This window comes from Sinocyclocheilus anshuiensis, unplaced genomic scaffold (assembly GCF_001515605.1).
Source record: "Sinocyclocheilus anshuiensis isolate Anshui unplaced genomic scaffold, SAMN03320099.WGS_v1.1 scaffold697, whole genome shotgun sequence".
Taxonomy (NCBI): domain Eukaryota; kingdom Metazoa; phylum Chordata; class Actinopteri; order Cypriniformes; family Cyprinidae; genus Sinocyclocheilus; species Sinocyclocheilus anshuiensis.
Window position 1 is genome coordinate 931,312 of NW_015538036.1, and position 25,033 is coordinate 956,344.

Below are 25,033 nucleotides of genomic sequence, written 5' to 3' on the forward strand. Positions count from 1 at the left end.
ATGTACAGTATGTGGAAAATAATGTGTTTTTTGAACCTTAAACCGCATAAACACATTTCATTACACCAAATACACCCAATAATGTTCTTTTTAGCAACATCATATGACCCCTTTAATTTTAAGGGTCAGAGTGAGGTTGAAAATGGCCACGTCAAACAAAATTATGATTACATTATAACATTGTAATATACACTATCATTGAAAAGTTTGGGATTGGTAATGTTTTTAATGAAGTTTCTTATGCTCATTAAGACTTATTTATTTGATCAAAATACAATTTTAAATAACAGTTTCTATTGTAATATGCTTTAAAATATAATTTATTCCTGTAAAACAAAGCTGAATTTTCCTCAGCCATTACTCCAGTCTTCAGTGTCACATGATCCTTCAGAAATCATTCTAATATGCAGATTTTTTTTTATCAATTTTGGAAACAGTTGTGCTGCTTCATTTATCTTTTTATTTTTTTTTTGGAACCTGTGATACTTTTTTCAGGATTTTTCAGGATTTCATGTGACACTGAAGACTGGAGTAATGGCTGATGAAAATTCAGCTTTGCATCACAGAAATAAATTATATTTTAAAATATATTAAAATGGAAAACCAATATTAGAAATTGAAATAATATTTCACAATATTACTGTTTTTTTTCTGTATTTTTGATCAAATAAAGATAGCCTTGGTGAGCATAAGAGACGCCATTCAAACTTCTGAATGGCAGTGTTATAATATTTAAAAAGTGTATATCTAGTAAAATAATGTACTAATTTAAATTCAGCCTACTGGTGAAATAAATCAGGCATTATGGGGACTAGCAGATATTTGCTCCAATATACATTATATTCAGTAGAGTAGTTTATATAGAACATTGTACATATTGTAACAAACTGTGTATGTCTGTAGCTCAGTTGACCTTCACTGGTGAAAACCTGATGGTGCACTGGTCCTTCAAGGTCACTGCTTCCACTTTTCATCACGGCTCTATACTTAGAGCTGCCAGAGGTGCTTAACTGCCAATTAGCCTGCTTGAGCTGATTAGAGACCAGTTCCACACTCGCCCTCCGATAGCATCAAAGTCTGAGATTAACAGCCATAAGGGAATACAGATCAGCCTGAGTGTGTCACCGAGGCAAGCAGACCCCCCGCACCCCTCTTACCTCCACTAGCCCAGAAACTGAGCCTGTAAAGTGTTTAGCAGGGATCTCCAGAGCCGGGGCGTTACCTGGCTGAAGAAGGGCATCGAGTATCAGACCTCAGGTGAACATGCTGTGTTTGGGTATGAAGAGAGGATCAGTGCTGTTCGGAAATGGAGGAAGACTGGAGAGTGCCTGTGTGGATGGTTTGTCATCCGTGTGGATTTCGCCTGTGTTTTTGTACAATATACAGGGTGTTTTTGCAAATGTTAACAGGTAGTGAACCCCTTGATTTCATGTCAGTGGTTAATCCAGATCTTATGGTTCTGTGGCTAATGGTTTAATTCCTTATTTAAAGTTGTATGTATTAGGTTAGGTTTAGAATTAATGTATTATAATTAGAATAGGGTTTCTCCATAAATTGTTTAAACCAGGGGTGTCCAAACTCGGTCCTGGAGGGCCGGTGTCCTGAAGAGTTTAGCTCCAACCCCAATTAAACACACCTGAACCAGCTAATCAAGCTCTTACTAGGCATACTAGAAACTTAAAGTCCCCATGAAATCAAAATTAAAGTTTTTTTGGGTGTTAGTATAAATATGTTAGTCTTAAGGTTATCTATACGGCAGTGTGCTCCAAAACAGTGACAAAATTCGCATTTATAAGATATAAGCATTCAAAGCTTGCAGTTTGTCACTTCCGCCAAAATGTCTCAACGATTTTTTTGACATCACATCGTATACTTCATCTTCTCATCAAATCTTCTGACCAATCAAATGCTCTCTAGAATCCAAAGCGCCCGCCCCCTGCACTATAAATAGATGCTGAAGCTGCGGCTGAGATCGGTCGCTTGTTCACAGTGTAGTATTTCCTGTACGGTGAATGGCTCGAAGTGCACAATGTAGGTTATATGGAACGATTCAGACAGTGTAAATATGCTTTCGATTGGTGCAAATGAGGTCTGGTTTCACGTTGTTTCACGTGAATCGCGGCAGCGCGCACAGTCTGATCCGGACTTTGGCTCCTGTCCAGAGACGCGATCGCACGGAGCGGATCATATGCGCAAGTCGGCATATATTAAAAACTTTTACAACTAAACACAGCCTCAGCGTGATTATGACCACTATTTTGTTTTACTAAGAGTTTCATATTGAATCTAGTGGGTAATCTATTAGACTGTGGCTGTCAAATACGGCTTTACCGAGCTCAACGGCTCTGGCCCGAGCAGATATAAACTAAACGCTGTTGGCTATTTTAAAAAGGGGGCGGGGCTGCTCGATATGTCCCGCCCTCTATTCCTGTTTCAGTTGAAATTACTTCACCACATAGAATAATGCTGCGTGTTTCAAGACACTTCAGGGGACCTTTAAAGGCAGGTGTGTTGAGGCAAGTTGGAGCTAAACTCTGCAGGACACCGGCCCTCCAAGACCGAGTTTGGGCAGCCCTGGTTTAAACTTTTTCATAAAATGATTTGTATGATTTATTAGTAAATCAGTCAAGTCAAGTCACCTTTATTTATATAGCGCTTTTAACAATACAGATTGGGTCAAAGCAACTGAACAGCATTAATTAGGAAAATAGTGTGTCAATAATGCAAAATGACAATAGTAAACATTAATTTTTCAGTTAAAGACAGTTCATCATTGAATTCAGTGATGTCAACATCCAGCTCAGTTTAAATAGTATCTTTGCAATCAAATGCGACCTTAGGGAGCGTGATGGATTGTAGCATGGTAGAAGACTAGTTAGGTACGCAGGAGCTAACCCATTAAGGGCCTTATAGGCAAGTAATAATATTTTGTAACTGATACGGAACTTAATAGGTAGCCAGTGCAGAGACTGTAAAATTGGGGTAATATGATCATATTTTCTTGACCTGGTAAGGACTCTAGCCGCTGCATGTTGGACTACCTGTAGCTTGTTTATTGAAGATGCAGGACAACCACCTAGCAGTGCATTACAATAGTCCAGTCTAGAGGTCATGAATGCATGAACTAGCTTTTCTGCATCAGAAACAGGTATCCTGTTTCGTAACTTGGCAATGTTTCTAAGATTGAAGAAGAAATCAGTCTGACACAAAATAATTTTTAAGTATTGCTATCCAGTTATCACAAAAGGTGATGGGACAATTCATGGCAATTCATTGCTCAGAAATATGAATGAACACTATTAAAATAAATGAAAGTGAATGAATGAACAAATTATAATTTTATTGTTTGTAATTGCATCATAGTGCTGCTTTGATACAAAAATGAAATATTTTCTTGATCAAGCTCCATCCAATTCATAAAGAGCAAACAAATGTATGTGATTATATAAAGGAGTTATTTTCATTTAGACAATCACAAATAGACTTTTACTTATCAGAATATGCATAAAACATTGTGGTTAAGACAAGATCTATTAAGTCAAGTTGTGATTCTTAATTCTGCAGACTTTGCATAAGCAGGTTAAGTGAGGTTATCTCAAACCACTGCAAAAACTGTAGGCTAAGTGGAAGATTTATGCCCTGGTTTCAAAGTTTCACTTTAGTCTTTGTCATATAATAACATTTTATGTCTAGTACTAATGTTATGACCTAAACATAGACAAGGGATGTGATGTGTATTAGTATTATGAAAATGAGGCTATGAATTAAATATTAAACACACAATATATGTAATAGATCTAGTTCATGTAGCCGTCTGAGATATTACATTTTTATCCATATGAAGAAGTGTTGATTCCATGGATTTGGATCTCAGTAGTCTTTATTCTCCTTGTGGAGTGAGATATGGCATCAGCTCAAACATACACAGACATCATTGCTTGCACCGATTCCCAGATTGCGCACAAACACCTACACAATATCAAAAATATATTTTTCATCACAGATGTGGGCTGTGTATAGTCAAAGTTCACAGCTCAAGCACGCACATGTATGCACACACCCCTTCTTTTTTTCTGTCTCAACCTGTGCAACTCACACAGAGACACCTCTTTTTCCCAAATGTAAATTTACACGCACCCTTTTTAGTTGTCCAAAACCAGCTGTGCTGGAAAGCTTCTCGTCTTTGTGTGGGAACAGCTGGCTGGAGAGCCATAGTCACACACTGTGCGTTTTAGCCTGGCCTCTCACACATACACAACAGCATCTCAAATGGCCCATTGTGCGCTAATAATGAGACTTGTGTATTGCTGTGCAGCTTAAATAGGATTCCATTTTGGCCTACGCAGTATTAACAGCCGAAATCTGTGTGTCTGGAGTATAGCTTGTCTGTTGAGGCTGTTATTTTCTATAGAATCATTGCACACGAAGCAGCTTCCATTGGCAGTGTTTCTTCAGTATTTTGGTAGCGTTTTAAATGGGTTGGACCTTCCCCACAGCAGCTTGGCTGCCAAAAGACCTGCACTGTTTCCTCTCAAACAATGCTAGTATCTTTCCTGGTTGTCATAGAAATTTAGCTCTTCAGCCTCTAGAGTGGATTATCTGAGTCTGTAGTCACTAGGTGTTTATCGGACATTTTTAGAGGATGTTTTTGCTGTTGTGAAAAAAAGGATATGAGGATTGTTTTGTAGGAATATACTAAAGTTAGTTAAGTTATATATACAGTACACTACCATTTTTAAAATGTTGGTAAGAAGTCTCATATGCTCACCAAGCCTACATTTTTGATCAAAAATACAGTAAAAACAGTAATATTGTAAAATATTGTTGCAATAGTCTTCTGATGGCAAAGATGAATTTTCAGCAGTCACATGATCCTTCAGAAATCATTCTAATATGCTGATTTGGTGCTCAAGAAACATTTCTTCTTCTTATCTGTTTTTTCTGTCACTTTTCATCAATTTATTGTGACCTTGCTAAATATATATTTTTTCTTTGTTCATGAATTACACAATAACAGAGTTACAGAAAATTTATTTATAATAACAGAACTATTACATATATATAGACTGCATGGATAATACTGGATATAGAGGCATAAACACAGCCACTGTGTTAAAGGGTTAGTTCACCCAAAAATAACGATTTTATTCAACAATTCATCGTCTCCTCCGTGTCACCCTGGCGCCATTTTGGAGAGTATCCACTGAATGTAAACAACGTATTCAGTGGATACTCTCCAAAATGGCGCTACAGGGTGATGCAGAGGAGAGACGATTTGTTGAATAAAGTCATTATTTTTGTTTTCTTTTGTGCACAAAAAGTATTCTCGTAGCTTTATAAATTTACGGTTGAACTCCTGATGTCACATGGATTATTTTACCGATGTCCTTGCTACGTTTCTGGACCTTGATCATGTAAGGATCCTTGCTGTCTATGGGAGGGTCAGAGAGCTCTCAGAATCCATCAAAAATATCTTAATTTGAGTTCCGAAGATGAACGAAGGTCTTACGGGTTTGAAACGACATGAGGGTGAGTAATTAATGACAGAATTTTCATTTTTGGGTGAAATATCCCTTTAATACTAGGTCTTAAGAACTAGTTTGCCAAGTCTTAAGCAATCTTACTTTTAGGATGTCAGTTAGGGCAATTTATCTTTTTATATATCTGTCTTTTACAAAGTAATGACCAGTCTTGAAGAAAAATATTAAATGACTAACTTTTAAGACTAGATTAAGCAGTTTATGCAACTGGCCCCTGGTCCTGGAGTGTACGCTAGACCAGTGTTTCCCAACCGGGGTGCCGCGGCACCCTGGGGTGCCGTCTGTCGAGAGCAGGGGTGCCGTGTAAAAAAATCATTTTTTAATATTTTTAAATTGCTAAAATGTTCAAAAAAGCATCTATTATATAATATCCATTTCTGATGTCGCCAATAATTAGAGATGCACCGAAATTTCGGCTGCCGAAAATTAGTTCACCACTCAGGTTTCACTTTCACGTGGTGTGGCGCTCTGCGTATTATCCGTTATCCCGCTCCGCTCAGTTGCTCCACTCGTATACCGTTCATGCTCATCGGAACAGAAAAAATATCTGTATGACATTATATTCTGCAGTGCTTTCCTGTTGTACCGAATATCTATACTTTTCAAATTATCATATCGAAGATAGAAATTTAAATATTGTGACAAAATTAATTTTGTAGGGTGCCACAAGTTTGTTAAAATTTCCAAAGGGTGCCACGACTGAAAAAAGGTTGGGAAACACTGCGCTAGACAGTATGTCATCCATTCTTGTAAGCTTAAGCCATGACTTGTTAGTATGACTTATCTTTTATGTACCTGGATATCTTAGATTACGCAGAAGGAACTGGCTTTTGCCCTGCAGAAAACTGAATCATCAAAACTTTACTCAGTCATTGGTGTCCCTTTTTGCCCTTTCCAACCCCATAGCTCATTCCCAAACTTGTTTCTCAACATTTACACCCGTATCGATGGGAAAGTCCAATACTGTCCTCAGTGCCGGCTTGCACCACAAGAACGAAAAGAGGAGCGCTGGGATTGGGTGGAACAGATGGGGAAGGCGGGTGCATATTTGTGGTTGACTAATTGGAGGCTGGCGGGCCTTGGTCAGTGAAATCCAGTCTGTCTGTGGGTGTGGTCAGTGATTTGGCCTTTTCAATTGGTGCTTTGCCTTTGGGTGTCACCATATTTTCTTTTTACTGTGAGAGAAAGTCAAAGTTCAGGAATACAGAAGAGTATGTTAATTACTGTTGTGTGAAACAGTGAAAAGCAAATTGGTGAAGTAGCTGAAGAATATAATACTGTCCCTTTTCGCTTATTCAGTAATCTCCCTTAGTGTTAAAGGGGTCATATGATGCAATTTAAATTTTTCCTTTCTCTTTGGAGTGTTACAAGCTCTTGGAAATCGAATACACAGAGCCACGAAATGCAGTGTGTCACTATTTGCTATGCTGACTGTGTTTGGCTTGACGTAAAATTACATCATCTTAAAAACAGTAACCGTTTTGTGTAACAAAATATTAGAATTACTACAGTTTTTGCTACTACTGCTAGTACTATTAAACCTTAAGAAACTAATATTGGATCTTCTTTACACAGTTTAACACAGGGTCCTAACTATCTTGAGAACCAGCAATAAGCAATTTCCACGCTAAGTGCAAAAGTAATGAACTGAATGCACTCTATTCCTTGCAGGTTTTTTAAAAAAAAAATTATTATACTTTCTCAAACTTGTCCATCATATCAATTACAGATCATCTATCTCTTTCTCAAACACACTCTTTTCTCCAGCTGTGCGCTCTCTCACACTGACAGTGTTTTGATGGCTGTTGGCAGTGAACTTCTCTGAACTGCTCTATATGTGGCTGCCTCTGTACAAGCAGGATGGTGGCCGTAATTCCCTGAGCTCTGTCTAGAGTCTGTTAAGAATCTTAAATGGTCATGACTGGTTTGTTGTGCTCAGCCTTCCACAGGAGTTTTTGCTTTTGAAGCTCACCTAGTCCATCTTTTGACAGTATACAATCTGTTGCAGTGAGCTGTACAGCAAACCATGTTTTCCTTTGAAAGGAGAACCAAAAAAGAGGTGCTGTCTTAATTGATGCCTGGTTATAATGAGGTTCTGAAACTTGCACACAAAAGAGGGTTTTTGGGGTGTTGCCATGGCAACAGGAGCCCCAGTGGATGGCAGAAGGGCGAAGCATATGAGGGTCTGAGTTATGTCACTTGAGAAAAAGTGACCAACATACTGTTTTTCAGTGGTTCAAGGTTATTACCTTGTTTCGTCAGAGATTAGAAGGCATCTTTAATTTGAGAAACAAAATAAACCTTGATAGATGGAAGTACAATCAGTGCACATGTTGATTATTTTCAAACACTGAAAATACATATGTCCCTCACAGCTTCATTTTTGCTTGTCAAATTTAACGTGTCGTCTTATCAAGAGCTATGGCTTAGACTGACTTCTGTTTCTCTATTTTAAGCTTTGTGCTGACTTGCTCTTTTCCGCCCTTTTCTCCTCCTCATTCATTTTCATGTAGACTTAAAGCTAAATCCCATTCCAGAGTCAATTTAAATGACAGTAGGTTATTCGCCCATTGGAAATCCTCAGTCACACCTACCTCTATCTTTCTTCTTTTCTCCTCAAGCTCCTCATTTTGTTTCCTTCTTCATCCTTATTCTTATTTTCTGCCTGCGCTTCATAATCCAGCCTCAGTCTGAGAAACTGGGACCCTTAAAAGATGCTCTGCCTCCCCTCAAATGCTAGATATAGCACCACATCCTAAAAGTTTGCCCCTTTCAGTTCATGTGTGAATGATTCAGCGTCCTGCTCTCTGGTTGTTTGGGGGTAAACTGAAGTCAAGAGGTCAGAGCATCTCTTCCAGCTTGTTAACCCCCATGTTCAATTTTATACATCACTGCATTGAGACACAGCGAGCTGGAACAGTCCATTACGGAGCAGACGGTCTTGTGACTGGGGTGTGACCTCTGTGCAGTTCTGGGTGACACATGGGACACTTCTTCAGTGTGTTATTAGCGTACTTTGGGCATTTGTGCTTATTAGAGATTATTTTAATATTTTAATATATTTTAATTATCTATTCTAATACGTAAAGCGGAGGAAAAAGACATGTTTGTCTTCATGTTGAGTTTCTCTGATGTCTTTCCTATTGAAGACTGTCTTGTTTGACTCCTAATAAATCATCTCAAGGCCCTGGAGACATGGCAGTTAACCTAAAATATTTATGTGGCAGGTTTTATTTAATTTTATTTTATTGTATGAGATCAATCCTCCATGTCTAGTTGAGTAAAACGTTTAGGCCTAATCCTGGGAATAAGCTTGAGTTTAGCCTCTGTTTTTTTTTTTTTTTCAGGACAGCGACATCCAGAAGAAGATCGACTATGAGATCCGGATGCGTGAGGGTGCTTGTAAACTGCTGGCCGCATGCTCTCAGAGGGACCAGGCACTGGAGGCCTCCAAGAGTCTCCTCACCTGCAACGCCCGCATCATGGCCTACATGTCAGAGCTGCAGCGCATGAAGGAGGCACAAGTCATGCAACGGGTCGCACGCAGGTCAGCGGTCACTTTCGATTCATTTAGTACAAAGTTTGGTAAAACGAAATTAGATTTTTGGGTGTCTCTGATGTTTGTGGTGCTTTATAAAAGGTAAATTAGATAATAGGCCAGTTTCTTGGGGTCAGGCATGTCTATTATACTGTCAGCACCGGTAGCAAATATAAAGTTTCATCCACTGCTAATAACTGCAGTTTGACCATCTGTTGACCAGTACTTCAGCACAGACAAAATCCAACACTTATATGCTCTCTTACTAAAAATAGCATGTATTGATTAAAGGAGAGCAAATCGGGCAGCCACAATACACATGACAGCAGAAAATAGTGTTGAGGTCAGAAAGCAACACAACTGCAATGTTCCCAGGTCCAGAAACTTAGCAAGGACATCAGTAAAATAGTCCATGTGACATCAGGGGTTCAATCGTAATTTTACGAAGCTACGAGAATACTTTTTGTGCGCAAAGAAAACAAAAATAATGACTTTATTCAACAACGCATTCATGTAAACAAGGCATGCACGGGCTGATGCATGTGCGTATTAGGTAAGCAGCAGCACCATGTGCATGCGTTGTTTACATGAACCGAAAGCATGCGCATGCGTCGTGATACTCTCCACAATAGCGCACTGCTGCAGACGGGATGAGAAGAAGAATTGTTGAATAAAGCCGTTACTTTTGTTTTCTTTGCGCACAAAAAGTATTCTCGTAGCTTCGTAAAATTACAGTTGAACCCCTGATGTCACATGGACTATTTTACCGATCTTCTTGCTATGTTTCTGGACCTGGGAACATTGCAGTTGTGTTGCTGTCTATGGAGGGTCTGAGAGCTCTCGGATTTAATCAAAAATATCTTAATTTGTGTTCTGAAGATGAACGAAGGTCTTACGGGTTTGGAAAATGAAAATTCTGTCATTAATTACTCACCCTCATGTTGTTCCAAACCCGTAAGACCTTCGTTCATCTTTGGAACACAAATCAATTTTCATTTTTGGGTAAACTATCCCTTTAAATGGTGAAGTGTGTAATGTTTTCAAAAAATATTTTTTGTATTCCAGTTTACCATGTAGAGACAATTGTACTTAGGACCTTTTTAGGTTAAATAACTTGTTGTACTGTCATCTTGAACCTATGTATAGATGTCAGTACATTTGCTTTATTTATTTGAGCACACAACCTGACACAACAACATTGGCTCAATCAATATTATACATTTGGAGTAGGACTATCTATTTGTCTGACCACTTCAGCGTTAATTATAACTGAATCATTTTACGCATTGTGGTTTGTATGGGGACGTCATGGCCTAATGGTTGCGGGTTCGAGTCTCGTACCGGCAGGGATTGTCGGTGGGGGGGGTGAATGTGCACGTTTGTATGGGGACGTCATGGCCTAATGGTTGCGGGTTCGAGTCTCGTACCGGCAGGGATTGTCGGTGGGGGGAGTGAATGTACAGCGCTTCCCACCTTCAATACCACGACTGAGGTGCCCTTGAGCAAGGCACCGAACCCCCAACTGCTCCCCAGGCACCGCAGCAAAAAATTGGCTGCCCACTGCTCCGGGTGTGTGTTCTCACGGTGTGTGTGTGTTCACTGCTGTGTGTGTGCACTTTGGATGGGATAAATGCAGAGCACTAATTCCGAGTATGGGTCACCATACTTGGCCACATGTCACGTCACTTTCACTTCATCTTATTGTTTGTGTTCAGGTCTTCTGATGCAGGTCCAATGGATGACCGATCCCCATGTAAAGGCAAAGTAGCCATTTCAGGTATGTTCACAGAAAAGAATTCAGGCAGTAATGATTAATTTATGAAAATTAATGAAAAAAAATATATATATATATACAGTACTGTTCAAAATGTTGGGGTCTATAAGATTTTTAAAGAACTATCACATCAGAAGTGCCATAGTAAATCAAAAGGGACAGTAGTAATATTTGTTACAAAAGATTTCTATGAAGTTTAAATAAATGCTGTTTTTCTGAACTTTTTATCCATCAAAGAATCCTGATAAAAATGTATTAGTTTCCACAAAAATATTAAGCAGCACTGCTGTTTTCAAAATTGATAATAAGAAGAAATGATTCTTGAGCACCAAATCATCATATTAGAATGATTTCTGAAGGATCGTGTGATAATAAAGACTGGAGTAATAATTGCTGCAGAAAATTCAGCTTTGCCATCACAAGAATAAATTACATTTTAAAACCATATTAAAATAGAAAACAGTTATCCTAAATTGTAATAATATTTCACAATATTACTGTTTTTACTATATTTTTGGTCAAATAAATGCAGCTTTGGTAAGCATGAGACATCCTTCAAAAACATTAATTATGTTGCTGACCCCAAACTTTTGAATGGTATATATAAACAGAGAATGTTATATATCATGTTATTCTCTGGTTTTGATTCTGTCTATTGTGCGTAAATCATGCAAACCAGTCTGTTTATATGGGTGTCTGAGCACTAAATCACACCCCTGCTGTTTTATATATCAGCGCCTGTGTCCGAGTCTTCTAGGGGCTTCTTTTACGAGTCCTCCTCCCCTCCTCACTGTCTGGATCTTTTAGAGTAGCCAACCCCCCCTCTGAACACCTAGTGCTATCAACTGCACCCATGGCAATCTGTGTTTGAGACCCACAGTGAGGGGCCTAGAGGGCTGAAACTCAGTAAATGCTGTAATTATGACGTCATTATGAAGAGGTTATGGAGGACCTTATACTCCTACTTCAGAATCACATGCACACTAATGTAAACCACACTCATATGCAGCCGCACAGATGGAATCAACACAATATTCTGTGTAATTCTGTGCAGTGATGAAATTAGATAAAATGTTTAATAAACCAACAAACATGGTGGGGCATTCATAGAATTGTATCAATGACCAGCGTTCCTGTTCTGCAGAAATATGCTATGCTTTCTTCAGCTGCAGATTCTGTGTGGGATTCCTGCTCATGCACCATCATTCCATTTAAATGCATCAAGACTGTTTATCATGTAGTTCATCCCACGCACATACAATCTAATGTTCCCACATGCAGCCTCCGTTTTTTGTTTTTTGCTGTCCGTCATCTGCAGTCAGTACCATATTAATTGTTCCCTAACAACCTCTACCTATTAATTTAATGACGTTCTGTCGTTATTAACAAGCCTGGTTACACAGACCTTGACAGAGGAGCTCATCCAGGTGGGCTGAAGTGATGAATGTGGTCTTGATGTGGTGGGTGGGCCAGTATGATAATGGTTTATACTGGTGATTTATACTGGCTGGCAGCATGGCATAAAATACCAGATGAGTGTTGTGAATGTATTTTTCTTTTGATTGACATGGAGTGATAGCCGGCATTGGTTGCTTGCAGCTGTGAGTGACACTGAGTGTGTGTGTGTGTGTGTGTGTGTGCGTGTGTGTGCGTGTGTGTGTGTGTTATAACCTTATTTTAAGAATAAAGGAGGTAACATCTGTTTTTCCTCTTCACTCTGATATGCAGGTTAAATAACAGTGCCGGCTGTTTAGAATATATTTGATCTTAATAACCCTTTGTATAGCACGCACACAGAAAATACTGCTCAGATACATTGCGCATTCAGTATATGCATTACCGCGATAACAAAAAACACATTTATTTATGAAGCATTCAGGCCCAGCAAAGCCCTCTGGGTAAACAGAATATTATTACTGGTGCTGGAAACCTTTTTCCAGACAACAGTGACTAATGTAGTTTTGCCTAAGGTGCTTAGAACAGCTGATAGAGGTGACATTATGTTGATGAATGTGATACAGGAACCCACATGCATGTGTTATTCTCTCATGGGAAAGCTTTTATGTGTGCTTTATCCTGTTAATGGCAACATATATTTTAATAGCCATCGAAATGATTAGGGCAAAAACGTTTAAGACTGGTTGTGTCACAATAATTCATGTTCTACAATTTATACAAGGAAAAAATACACAGATACTAATGTTGCCCTGAGCAGGAAAAAGCAGGACAGCACACTCTCACAGGTGCAGGAGTAAATGTTTCCTGAATGAACAGAGCTGCTCTGGGGGATTTTATAGGCACTGGGCCAAATATGCAGCTACACTGGTGAAGACATTACAGCAGGTGTGACTTCTGAGTAGAAATCATGTTAAATGTCTTTCTTTATTCTTCAGAGCTGCATCGGTGTGCTGTGTTCTGTCTGCTTCAGTTGGGTGGAGAGATCTTTGACACAGACATGGTGATGGTGGACAGGACGCTGACAGATATCTGCTTTGACAACACAATTGTCTTGTAAGTGTGCATGTTTATTTTGTCAGTTTAACTGTTTCTGGACATTATTTCCATACAAATATAGTGTTTAATCTTGGTGTGACTTTCAAAACCGCTATAGTTGGTTTGTATCAAAGTATATAAATTATACACTTATAGATAGATAGATAGATAGATAGTCTTCAGTGTCACATGATCCTTTAGAGATCATTCAAATATGCTGATTTAGTGTGCAGTAAACATTTCTTGTTATTATCATTGGTGAAAACAGTCGTGCTGCTTAATATTTTTGTAGAAACTGTTTTTATCAGTTTTGATTCTTTGATGAAAAGAAAGTTTGAAAAGTAGTGTTGATTTAATCCAAAATTTTTGTAACATAAATGTCTTTGTCACTTGTGATCAGTGTAATACATCCTTGCTGAACAAATTCATTTCTTTCAACAAAAAAAAAAAATCTTACTGACTCCAAACTTTTGAACCGTAGTATATACTGTATTTAAATAAACATTTGCACTATATTGATATTAAATGTATGTAGTAATACAAAGTGCTTCATTCATGCTGTGTTTCCTGTGTGTAGTAATGAGGCCTGTCCAGGGTTCGAGCTGCGGGTGGAGCTGTATAGCTGTTGTTCAGAGGAGGACTACTCAGCAGGCAGCACACCGCGGAAGCTGGCCAGCAAGCTGAGCTCATCTCTGGGAAGGTCAGCGGGAAAGAAAATGAGGGCGGCCTTGGAGCCCGGAGCCTGCAGCCCCACTAGCAATGGAGGAGGAGCGACAATCCTGCTGCCTGTGCCCTCTGCACCGTAAGTGTGTAGAAACACACACATAAACACACTGCTGCTACGTGAATCTAAAATGCTAAAAGGATTGCTGTGAACTGCGGACCAGTGATAAACATATGTTCAATGATATAAAAATACATTACGCAGTATACAATACTGTTTAAAAGTCTGGGGTCGGTAAGATTTTTTTAAATGCTTTTAAAAGTCTCTTATTCTCACCAGGACTGCATTTATTGGATCAAAAATACAGAAATATTTAGAAATTATATTACAAGTAAAAATAACTGTTTGCTATTTTAAAATGTAATTTATTTCTGTGATGGCAAAGCTAAATTTTCAGCAGCCATTAAAGGATTAGTTCACTTCCAGAATGAAAATTCTGTCATCATTTACTCCACTTGTTCCAAACCTGTATGAGTTTCTTTCTTCTGTTGAACACAAAAGAAGATATTTTGAAAAATGTCAGTATCCAAACAGTTGGTGGTAACCATTGACTTCCATAGTATTTTTTTTCCTACTATGGAAGTCAATGGTTACCATCAACTGCATATTGCTTTTTCTCATTGGGTTTTATGTGTTTATAGGGGCCCCAAATATCATCTTTTGGCTCACACAACCCTCAATGTCTCTCACGTCCAGGATAGCTTCCGCACACATGACCTCACCATCACAGGAAATGGTAAGCTGCCGAACCTTTTTTTAAAACTCAACTTTTTTGTAACCAGAAACATCTTTATGTAGAAAACATGTCAAAGTACTGTGCAAAAATAGGTCATTTGATATAATAATTTGATACTTAAAGTTAAAGTAACAAAGTGAGATACTTTGTCTGATAAACAGTTTGTAACATCCAAGTTCTGTCAACAAATGCCTTCTGGGATTTTATTTAAAGCACATTAGTTTTATGGCATGCTAGTTTTCTTCATGTTGCAGGTAATCAATTACAGACAGGCCCGCAGTGTGTGTGTTGTCGACGTCTGTCAGATTTATTGTGTTAGGGTCATGGTGTGTGAAGGGCCAATAAGAGGCGCTTATAGCCATCTTTATGTGTGAAGAGTTACTGCAGACATTCTTACGGCCTGAGTGTGGGCTGCTTGCTCTCGCAGATGATAGTTTACTTTGTCGTAAAATATGTACTAAAAATATAGGGTGCAAAACATGATGTCATTTGAATAGCTTGTTTACTTGGGTTTTAAAATACAGTTTCTAACTTTGTAAGTCAAGCATTCTTTTTTATCTTTCTCTCAGTAGTTACTGTCTCTTTGTCTCTCTGTAGAGGAGTGTTCGTACTGGCTGCCTCTGTATGGCGGTGTATGTTGTCGTCTGGCTGCTCAACCTCAGTGTATGACACAACAGATGATGAGTGGCTGTCTGAGGGTAAAGGTATGTTGCAAACACATGCACTCACTCACTTCAATATCATATTTCTCCATTTCAGTTTGCTTTGGCTAATGTTCTCCTTCCTTTCTCTCAAGCTTGGAGGTGAGCCACAAGGATGGACAAATGTCTACGGTGTTTTAAAAGGAACGAATCTCTTCTGTTATCATCAAAAAGAGGACATGGAGGCCAACGTGGAGCCTGTCTTAACTATTGGGATTAACAAAGTAAGTTCTGTCCTCTTCTGGAAATTTCAAGCGTGCTCATTTATGCACATGATATCAGGGTCATTTTCTGCTTTTGGAGATATCATGAGATATTTTTCTTTGAAAGCACTCTTTCAAATGGATTGTCTCTTTTTAGAAAGAGATGTTTTTTGTCGGAACGTTTCTCATTGTGTCAGTAGTTATGAAAAGATGTTTTGTTTGCCATGCACTGGGTCTGGATCTTTCAGTGCCCCTAGAGAGCTGCATGTCATGAGCACAAAGAAGCTTGTTTTAACATCTGAGAGCTGCACTGTGAGTCTGCACATTCCTCAGCTCTCAGGTGACTGCTTTGCGCTACACTTACTTTACTTGTGCTTTGCTGCCACCTACTGGTTAGAACTGAGATTACTATTTAATTCTGCAAAATATGTGCAAAAGCTTTGGCTGCAGGCATTGCTATTATATACTATGACTGTGAATTCAAACAAGAATTTAATGCATAACTGTGTAGCTCAAAATGTTTTAAAAGAAAAATTTGAAAGTGAAAAACTAACATTTTACACTATATCCTTTAGATGTTATAATAATGTGAATTGTAAAATGTGTATCCAACAAGTCTTTATTCTGAAATAAACTCTGTCAGTCTGTACATTATTCTACTTATTACATGGCTCCACAACACATAAATAAATGACATTAAATTTGAGTTTAAATTATTTTACATTGTTAGAACAAATAGACAATAGATACATTTACATTTAGCAGACGCTTTTATCCAAAGCGACTTACAAATGAGGACAATGGAAGCAATCAAAATCAACAAGAGAGCAATGATATGCAAGTGCTATGACAAGTCTCAGTTAGCTTAACGCAGTACACGTAGCAAGTTAATTGTATAATAAATAAAAAGAAAACAAATAGATAATACAAAAACAATAGAGAAACTAGTGTTAGTAAAAGTAGTTTTTTTTTTTAAGAATAGAATTAGAATAGAGAGTGCTAGACTCTGAGTTGTCGGCATTGTTTTTAAGTATACATAAATATGTGAGTGGTCAACATACCTATGTTTTTGTTTCAAATTAGCATACTTTTATTTTTCACTGAATTTTAATTTTTGCTAAAATTTATCATAAAACCATCCGATTTTACCTTTCAGTTATATACTGTAATATACACTACACTTCAAAAGTTCAGGGTCAGTGAGTTTTTTTATTTTCATTTGAAAGAAATTAATATTTTTGTTCTGCAAGTACACATTAAATTGATTAAACGTGACAGTAAAGACTTATGTTACAAAACAAGTTCTATTTCAAACATGCTGTTCTTCAAACAACAAAGAATCATAAAAAATCAAATTCTGTAATTAATAGCTCACCCTCATGTCGTTCCAAACTCATAAGACCTTCGTTCATCTTCAGAACACAAATGAAGATATTCTTGATGAAATCCGAGAGCTCTCTGACCCTCCATAGACAGCAATGCAATGTCCATGTGACATCAGTGGTTCAACCTTGATTTTATGAAGCTACGAGAATACTTTTTGTGCACAAAGAAAACAAAAAAAAACAACTCTCTTCAAATTTTTTCTCTTCCGTGTCAGTCTTCGACACACATTCACAACAGTACCATGATGCATTTTTTTTTTAAAGTATAAAAATCATACCGACCCCAGTCTGTAGTGCATATTATATCATTTTAGGTTAGTAATTTCACAGTTTTTGTTATTTTAATTTTTTCATGTGTATCTCAGGAGACGAGAATCCGGGCCGCAGAGAAGGATCCTCACAGCAAGGCACAGAATATCTGTATCACTAACCAGTATGGAGGAGAGGAGGTGACGCACACACTAGCTGCAGACAGCAGAGAAGAGACACAGCGCTGGATGGAGGCCTTCTGGCAGCAGTTCTATGATATGAGTGAGTACATGAATTCTAAACTTACTATAAAGCCATAAGCCACACAAAGATGTACATTACTGAGCAAAAAACCCTTAACTGTGTTAAAATCATTTTTATGTCTGCCCTTGAGTGGCTTTCTGCTTTTGAGAAATGGTGACAACAGCAATATGCTGAAACACACAATGCTCACTTATATACATTAAAAAAAAATTGAATACATAAATTATGCCAGGTGATATAATTCATTGGCCTGATTGTGAGTTCAATGCGCTTGCCAGAAAAGTTTGACTAAGCTGCTTGCTCCCTCTACAGGCCAGTGGAGGCAGTGCTGTGATGACCTGATGAAGATTGAGCTGCCTTCCCCACGCAAACCTGCCATAGTCACACCCAAGCAGGGCTCCTTGTACCATGAGATGGGTGAGTGTGTTCAGACACCTTTTTACACATTTACAGAGGCTGTAGCAGAGTTTGAAGCTCTGGATTGTCACAAAATAAAGCCAAGCGATTTTGCCTTTCAGTTATATACTGTAATATACACTACACTTCAAAAGTTCAGGGTCAGTGAGTTTTTTTTATTTTCATTTGAAAGAAATTAATATTTTTGTTCTGCAAGTACACATTAAATTGATTAAACGTGACAGTAAAGACTTATGTTACAAAACAAGTTCTATTTCAAACATGCTGTTCTTCAAACAACAAAGAATCATAAAAAATCTAATTCTGTAATTAATAGCTCACCCTCATGTCGTTCCAAACTCATAAGACCTTCGTTCATCTTCAGAACACAAATGAAGATATTCTTGATGAAATCCGAGAGCTCTCTGACCCTCCATAGACAGCAATGCAATGTCCATGTGACATCAGTGGTTCAACCTTGATTTTATGAAGCTACGAGAATACTTTTTGTGCACAAAGAAAACAAAAAAAAACAACTCTCTTCAAATTTTTTCTCTTCCGTGTCAGTCTTCGACACACATTCACAACAGTACCATGATGCATTTTTTTTTTAAAGTATAAAAATCATACCGACCCCAGTCTGTAGTGCATATTATATCATTTTAGGTTAGTAATTTCACAGTTTTTGTTATTTTAATTTTTTCATGTGTATCTCAGGAGACGAGAATCCGGGCCGCAGAGAAGGATCCTCACAGCAAGGCACAGAATATCTGTATCACTAACCAGTATGGAGGAGAGGAGGTGACGCACACACTAGCTGCAGACAGCAGAGAAGAGACACAGCGCTGGATGGAGGCCTTCTGGCAGCAGTTCTATGATATGAGTGAGTACATGAATTCTAAACTTACTATAAAGCCATAAGCCACACAAAGATGTACATTACTGAGCAAAAAACCCTTAACTGTGTTAAAATCATTTTTATGTCTGCCCTTGAGTGGCTTTCTGCTTTTGAGAAATGGTGACAACAGCAATATGCTGAAACACACAATGCTCACTTATATACATTAAAAAAAAATTGAATACATAAATTATGCCAGGTGATATAATTCATTGGCCTGATTGTGAGTTCAATGCGCTTGCCAGAAAAGTTTGACTAAGCTGCTTGCTCCCTCTACAGGCCAGTGGAGGCAGTGCTGTGATGACCTGATGAAGATTGAGCTGCCTTCCCCACGCAAACCTGCCATAGTCACACCCAAGCAGGGCTCCTTGTACCATGAGATGGGTGAGTGTGTTCAGACACCTTTTTACACATTTACAGAGGCTGTAGCAGAGTTTGAAGCTCTGGATTGTCACAAAATAAAGCCAAGCGACACAATAGAGCCATACAGGTAATAACAGAAATCATGCACAAGCACAGATATGCCTGTGAATCTAACATTAATGTGTGGATTGAACTGCATGTCCTCGTCCTCTGTCAGATCTGAGTCTTTCTCTTTATCAATTTATCTCCTTTAACTGCTGAATGGAAAGTCGGCTGTTTCTGACAAACTGACAGTCTTTTCTTTCTCTTTCCGTCTTATTTTCTCTGTGGTTTTTATGTCTGTCCCTTCACTGTTGTTTTCTTGTCTGTTTTTTCTCTCTTCTTTCACTTTGTTCCTATTGATTTTTCATACACTCTGGTATTTTCCTGGTTACATGCCTTACATTTGTAATCCAAACATCCATCCCATACATTCCCCAACCACTGTATCATTATTTGGTTGATATATAAACACTCATTCCCGTGCCCTCCCCACAACCCTGCATTTGTTGGCCCCTCGTGTGTTTTGCTGGCTTCCCCCTCCTCAGTGGCCCCTGCATCCGGTGAGGGGCTTTTGCTGCAGGATAACGCTGTCTCTGCTGAGATCCGAGCTCTGCTCTCCTCCTATTACAATGACAGGTGAAGTAACTCTGATGAGAAGTTACCTGACCCCACCCTCTACTGGCCCACGTGATCCCAACCGTTTTTGTCGCCCATGTGACCAACAACTTTTACTTGATGTAAATTTCAAATATAGTTCTAACCTTAATATAAATTAAATGAATAATGCGCTAAATTATTATTATTGTTGTTGTTGTTAGGTATTAGATGAAACCGTAATAGATTGCTGTATATTCATGGTTTTAATTTATACTTCTTTTAAATTGTTTTTTATTCTAAGCTAGACCCCAGGAACTGGCTGCAGAGTCAGGTGTAGTGGTCACACTTCCTCCGATTACTGTCAGAGCCATCACAACTTCCTGTGTCCCCCTGGAAAAAACTGCAATACCTGAGGTCATGTATGCTCAATGTCTGTCATTGCGTTCTCTTAACATAATAAGATCAACATGAAAAATGAACTTTTTCTTCTGCCTTTTAAAGGAGCCTCAGCAATGGGAATTCAGTACTATTAGTTATATAATACACTACTAATACATAGCATTACACATGGTCTCTTAATGAAAAGCTGATTATTTTGGATCTTTGGAGAGTGTAGATGTTTTATGTGAGACAGACTCCTGGTAAAGTGGTTTTAAACTGGATTGAAGCAGTTGTCCTGGTGTTGTAAGTACTTTTTGGCCAGTCGTTGTGTCTGTGTGCGCTGTTTTAGATATGTGCTTTAGAAAGCTCAGATCTGCTGAGTATTTATCATCACTCACATTGAGGCTGGCAAATACACTACCGTTCAAACGTTTGCTGTCGATTAGATTTTTAAAGTCGCTTATGCTCATCAAGGCTGCATTAATTTGATCAAAAATGTAAAAAAATTGATCAAAACATTTTTAATATTAAAATATTTTTAAATGTAATTTATTCCTGTAATGGCATAGCTGAATTTTCAACATCGTTACATAATCATTCTGATATGCTGATTTGGCGCTCTCTTTACTGCCATTTTTGATCTATTTAATGCACCCTTGCTAAATTAAAGTATTAATATCTTAAACCCTTATTGAACATTTGAACGGTAGTGTATTTCAGGATCCGTGATCATAGTATTAATAAACCTAACACACAAGCCTGCAAGAAGTCTTATAATATCAGTTTAAATTCTGCATTTATTAAATAGTTGATTATGTGATTAAGGACATTACCAATAACTGACTTGTGTCAAGGCTCACTCTTGTCACTTTTGTTGATGTTGTGCTGTATGGGTTTTTGGACATATACTGACAACTTGTGCTTTGGATCCAGTATCACACAAAAGCAACATTTTTCATTTATAGACATTTGCGGTTGTAGAAATGCTCTATTTGCAGTCAGCTATGGCTCCATTTAATCTTTCATCTAAAGTGTTTAGTAATAGAAGGGTTACGGAGTTAAAGTGAGCAGTATTTTGCTGGTCCTGTGATCTTAAGGAGACACGGCTTTTTATAATGAAACGGCTTTTATTATGCTATTAATGTGATTCATATCTAACAGTACATGATTTGATACATATTTTTTAAAAGTACTGTTTCTTTTTGTGACACCTAACTGAGGAAAATTGCATCTTACAATATCTGCTATAATGTCTGTTTGCATGGCTTCAGTATATAAGCAAAGGTCCAGACGTCACAAGACTCTGTATTCAGGTTTATAACGATGGGATATAATGTGACTCCGTTTACTACCTGTGACTGTAACGAGCTCAGGATTACTGTACATACCTTATCTCACTCAGCAAATGTGAACCCCTATCAGTCAGGAAAGTCAAAAATCAGAATACACATTAACTAGGATTCAGCACAAGCAATGAAACATGGCTGGGAGCTGAACGATTTGGGTGCTTTGTTTTGAGTCACTACATTAAAGGCCTGTCTGATGGAGTAGGGTTGCAAAGGCACTACTATGCAAAGCTACAACAGCTCTAAGTTAATTGTGTTATCAGCGGTACATGCAATATTTTCATATTTTCCTTTTCCTTGTTGGCTTGCAGGTCAGTTTTGTCAAGCACTTTGAGTGTTTCCGTGTCATATGGTATCTTCCAGCTCAGATAAAGTGCGTATTTGCTTGAAGACAATTATATTAGCAATATTTACAATATTGAACTCTAGTTGGATAACTATTATTGTGATTTCAGTTAAACCTCAGGAGTGAAGTTACAGTCTATCTTGCCATAAAAATATTAAACATACAGGTTAACATTTCTGTAATTCAGAAAACACGTCTGCACAATATATTAGGTCTCCAAACCTGTATTGTATTTTTTTTTTCATATGAGAGTAAAAAAATGTTAAGATGGAGACACATGGTTTTCTTTATATAATTACATGTATAGTGTATTACAAATATCAGACCATTGAAAGTCTAGAAATGTCAGACTAACCTTTACTCTTAAATTCAGAATTAGTAGATAAAAGTTTTGTCCTAGTACTACATGAGGCTACAAAATGAACAGTTCTCACTCGAAGGGCCACTGACTTGTATTTAAAAACCGTCAATTCATTCAAACACTGTTTGTTATTGTAAAGTTTTGTCATTTTCATGTTGTGCTTTTATTAAAGATGTATTTTACCATATTAATTTTTGTTATAAATAAAATTATATTGACATTTTATCAGATGAGTAAATCTCTAACTATCCTGGTAGATAACATTGAATGTTAACCTGGAGGTAAGTGTCATTTCAGCAGGTGGTCTGCATGTCTTTGGACATATAACTAATAGATTCATGTACGTACAATAACAATTTATTGTAAAGAATGACCTAAATTAAAAGTCAACAGCATTTTTGTGTGTATGTGTGTAATTCTCTTGATTCTTGCAGTGCTTGTGTCAAATGACTAAATGGTCGAGATAAACTCATTGTGACCCAGTAAAGTGAACCTTTAATTTGATCTCATGCATTAATACACAAGTAGTGAATATGGTTTCTTAATGATCGTGATATTCAAAATAGTATGAAAGCGGTGTACTGGCTGTACAACAAATCAAAAACATAAAAGCATTATTGCAGAATGTGGGAAAAAAAAAAAAACTCATTTATTACAATAAGAAATTACTAACGGAGAGCATAGAGTAAGTTAAATGTGTTGGTGATTCTTCTATTGTTCCATCCACACTAACACAGAAGAACATTGCTAGCTGAAATCTGGTTACACAAGTTAAATGGATTAGACAGACCCTCTCTAGAAGGAACAATATCTATATTCATGCTCGGAGATAAATAAATTACAGAAAAAAACATGTTTATTTGAAAGCATTTACACAACAGTGAACAGTCTTACTGTACACTACCATTAAAAAGTTTAGGGTCAGTAAGATTCTTTTTTTTTTGACGAAAATTAATACTTTTATTCAGCAAGGACACATAATGATTGAAAGTGACTTTCTGTTAATCAAAGAACCGTAAAAAAAAAAAAAAAAGAATCGGTTTCCACAAAAATATTAAGCAGCACAACTGTTTTCAACATTGATAAGAAATATTTCTTGAGCACCAAGTCAGCATATTTTAATGATTTCAGAAGGACCTGTATTAAAATTTTTTTTTTTTTTTATAAATGCAGCCTTGGTAAGCACTAGAGACTTCTTTTAATAACACTTGAAAAAAATCTTACCGAACCCAAACTTTCAAACAGTAGAAAGATGGAAGAATTAAATTTTGATGTAAGGTTCAGAGCATTTAAAAACATGTAAGGGCTGCCAAGTTCAGTCTTAAAGTCTTGTAATATAACACAACATTTTTAACCATTTAATTAGCATTGGCTTCCCATAATAGAAAGGGCTTTAAAAAACCAAAACAAGTATAAGAGAAGCACCTTTTTCAAAGGTTGGAAAAGCAGGACCCACTAGATACAGTGCCCTGCGAAAGTATCCATACCTCTTCTTTTTTTCACGTTTTATGTTGCTGCCTTGTTAAACTGCTTTAAATTACCTTTTTTCCACATCAGTCTACACTCTATACACCATATTGACAAAGCAAATACAGAATTGTCACAACTTAGTAAATTTATAATAAAAAAAAACTGAAATAAGTACATTGCATAAGTATTCATACTTATGCAAGCCACTCTTGCTGTGCTTAGGGTCATTGTCCTGTTAGAAGGTGAACCTTTTGCCCAGTTTGAGGTTCTGAATGCTCTGGACTGGGTTTTCATTAAGGCTATCTCAATATTTTGGTGCATTGAGCTTTTCATCTACTCTGACGAGTTCCTCAGCATGAGGCTGCTACCAGCACACTTTATTTTTGGGATGCTAATCTGCAGGTGATGAGCAGAGCTGGTTTCCTTCAAACATGATGCTGGAATTGAGGTTCATCAGACCAGAGAATCTTGTTTCTCACAGTCTGAGGGTCCTTTAGTAGCTTTTTTGCAAATTCCAAGTGTTTTCATGTGTCTTCGCTGAAGAGAGGATTGAATTTGGCCACACCGGCATAAAGCACAGATCGGTGGAGTTTTGCAGTGGTGTTTGTCCTTCTGTAGGTTTCTCCTATCTCCACATATGATCATGGAGCTCAACTAGAGTGACCATCAGGTTCTTGGTCACCACACTAACCAAAGCCCTTCTCCATCAATTGCTCAGTTTGGCCAGGAAGCCAGCTCTAGGAAGAGTCCTGGTTGTTTCAAACTTCTTCCATTAAGAGTAACGGAGACTACATGCTTCTGTGACCCTTCAATGCAGCAGAATTTTTCTGAACTCTTGCCCAGATGTGTGGCTTGACACAAACCTGTTTCTGAGCTCTACAGGCAGGTCTTTTGACCTCAGGGCTTGGTTTTTGCTCTGATATGCATTATCAGCTGTTAGACCTTTTACTAAGACGCGTGTGCCTTTCCAAATCATATCCATTCAATTGAATTTGCCACAGGGTTAACTACTAAGTGTAGTAACATCTACAAGCAATATGAATGCTCCTGAGCTAAATTTCAATTGTCCCAGATAAGGGTATGAATACTTATTCAATAGAATCATTTAAGTTTTTTATTTTTATTAAATTTGCAAAGATGTTAAAAACCTGTTTTTGCTTTACCATTATGGTGTATGGAGTGTAGATTGATGAGGAAAAAAGTAATTTAAAGCAGTTCAACATAAG

The 25,033-nt window shown here is 37.7% G+C and overlaps 1 protein-coding gene across 1 annotated transcript in view; it reads left to right on the forward strand.

The window, feature by feature from the left end:
• Positions 1 to 19,998, forward strand: part of LOC107681349 (rhotekin-like) — a 61,648-nt gene extending 41,650 nt beyond the window's left edge. The window contains exons 2-12 of the mRNA XM_016477628.1: positions 8,888 to 9,087; positions 10,794 to 10,882; positions 12,530 to 12,544; positions 13,246 to 13,363; positions 13,923 to 14,147; positions 14,711 to 14,805; positions 15,403 to 15,509; positions 15,602 to 15,730; positions 17,460 to 17,625; positions 17,920 to 18,024; positions 19,852 to 19,998. Of these exons, the coding sequence (XP_016333114.1) occupies positions 8,888 to 9,087; positions 10,794 to 10,882; positions 12,530 to 12,544; positions 13,246 to 13,363; positions 13,923 to 14,147; positions 14,711 to 14,805; positions 15,403 to 15,509; positions 15,602 to 15,730; positions 17,460 to 17,625; positions 17,920 to 18,024; positions 19,852 to 19,946 (1,344 nt within the window). The 3' untranslated portion in view covers positions 19,947 to 19,998. The remainder of the gene's footprint in view (positions 1 to 8,887; positions 9,088 to 10,793; positions 10,883 to 12,529; positions 12,545 to 13,245; positions 13,364 to 13,922; positions 14,148 to 14,710; positions 14,806 to 15,402; positions 15,510 to 15,601; positions 15,731 to 17,459; positions 17,626 to 17,919; positions 18,025 to 19,851) is intronic.
• The last annotated feature ends 5,035 nt before the right edge of the window (positions 19,999 to 25,033 follow it).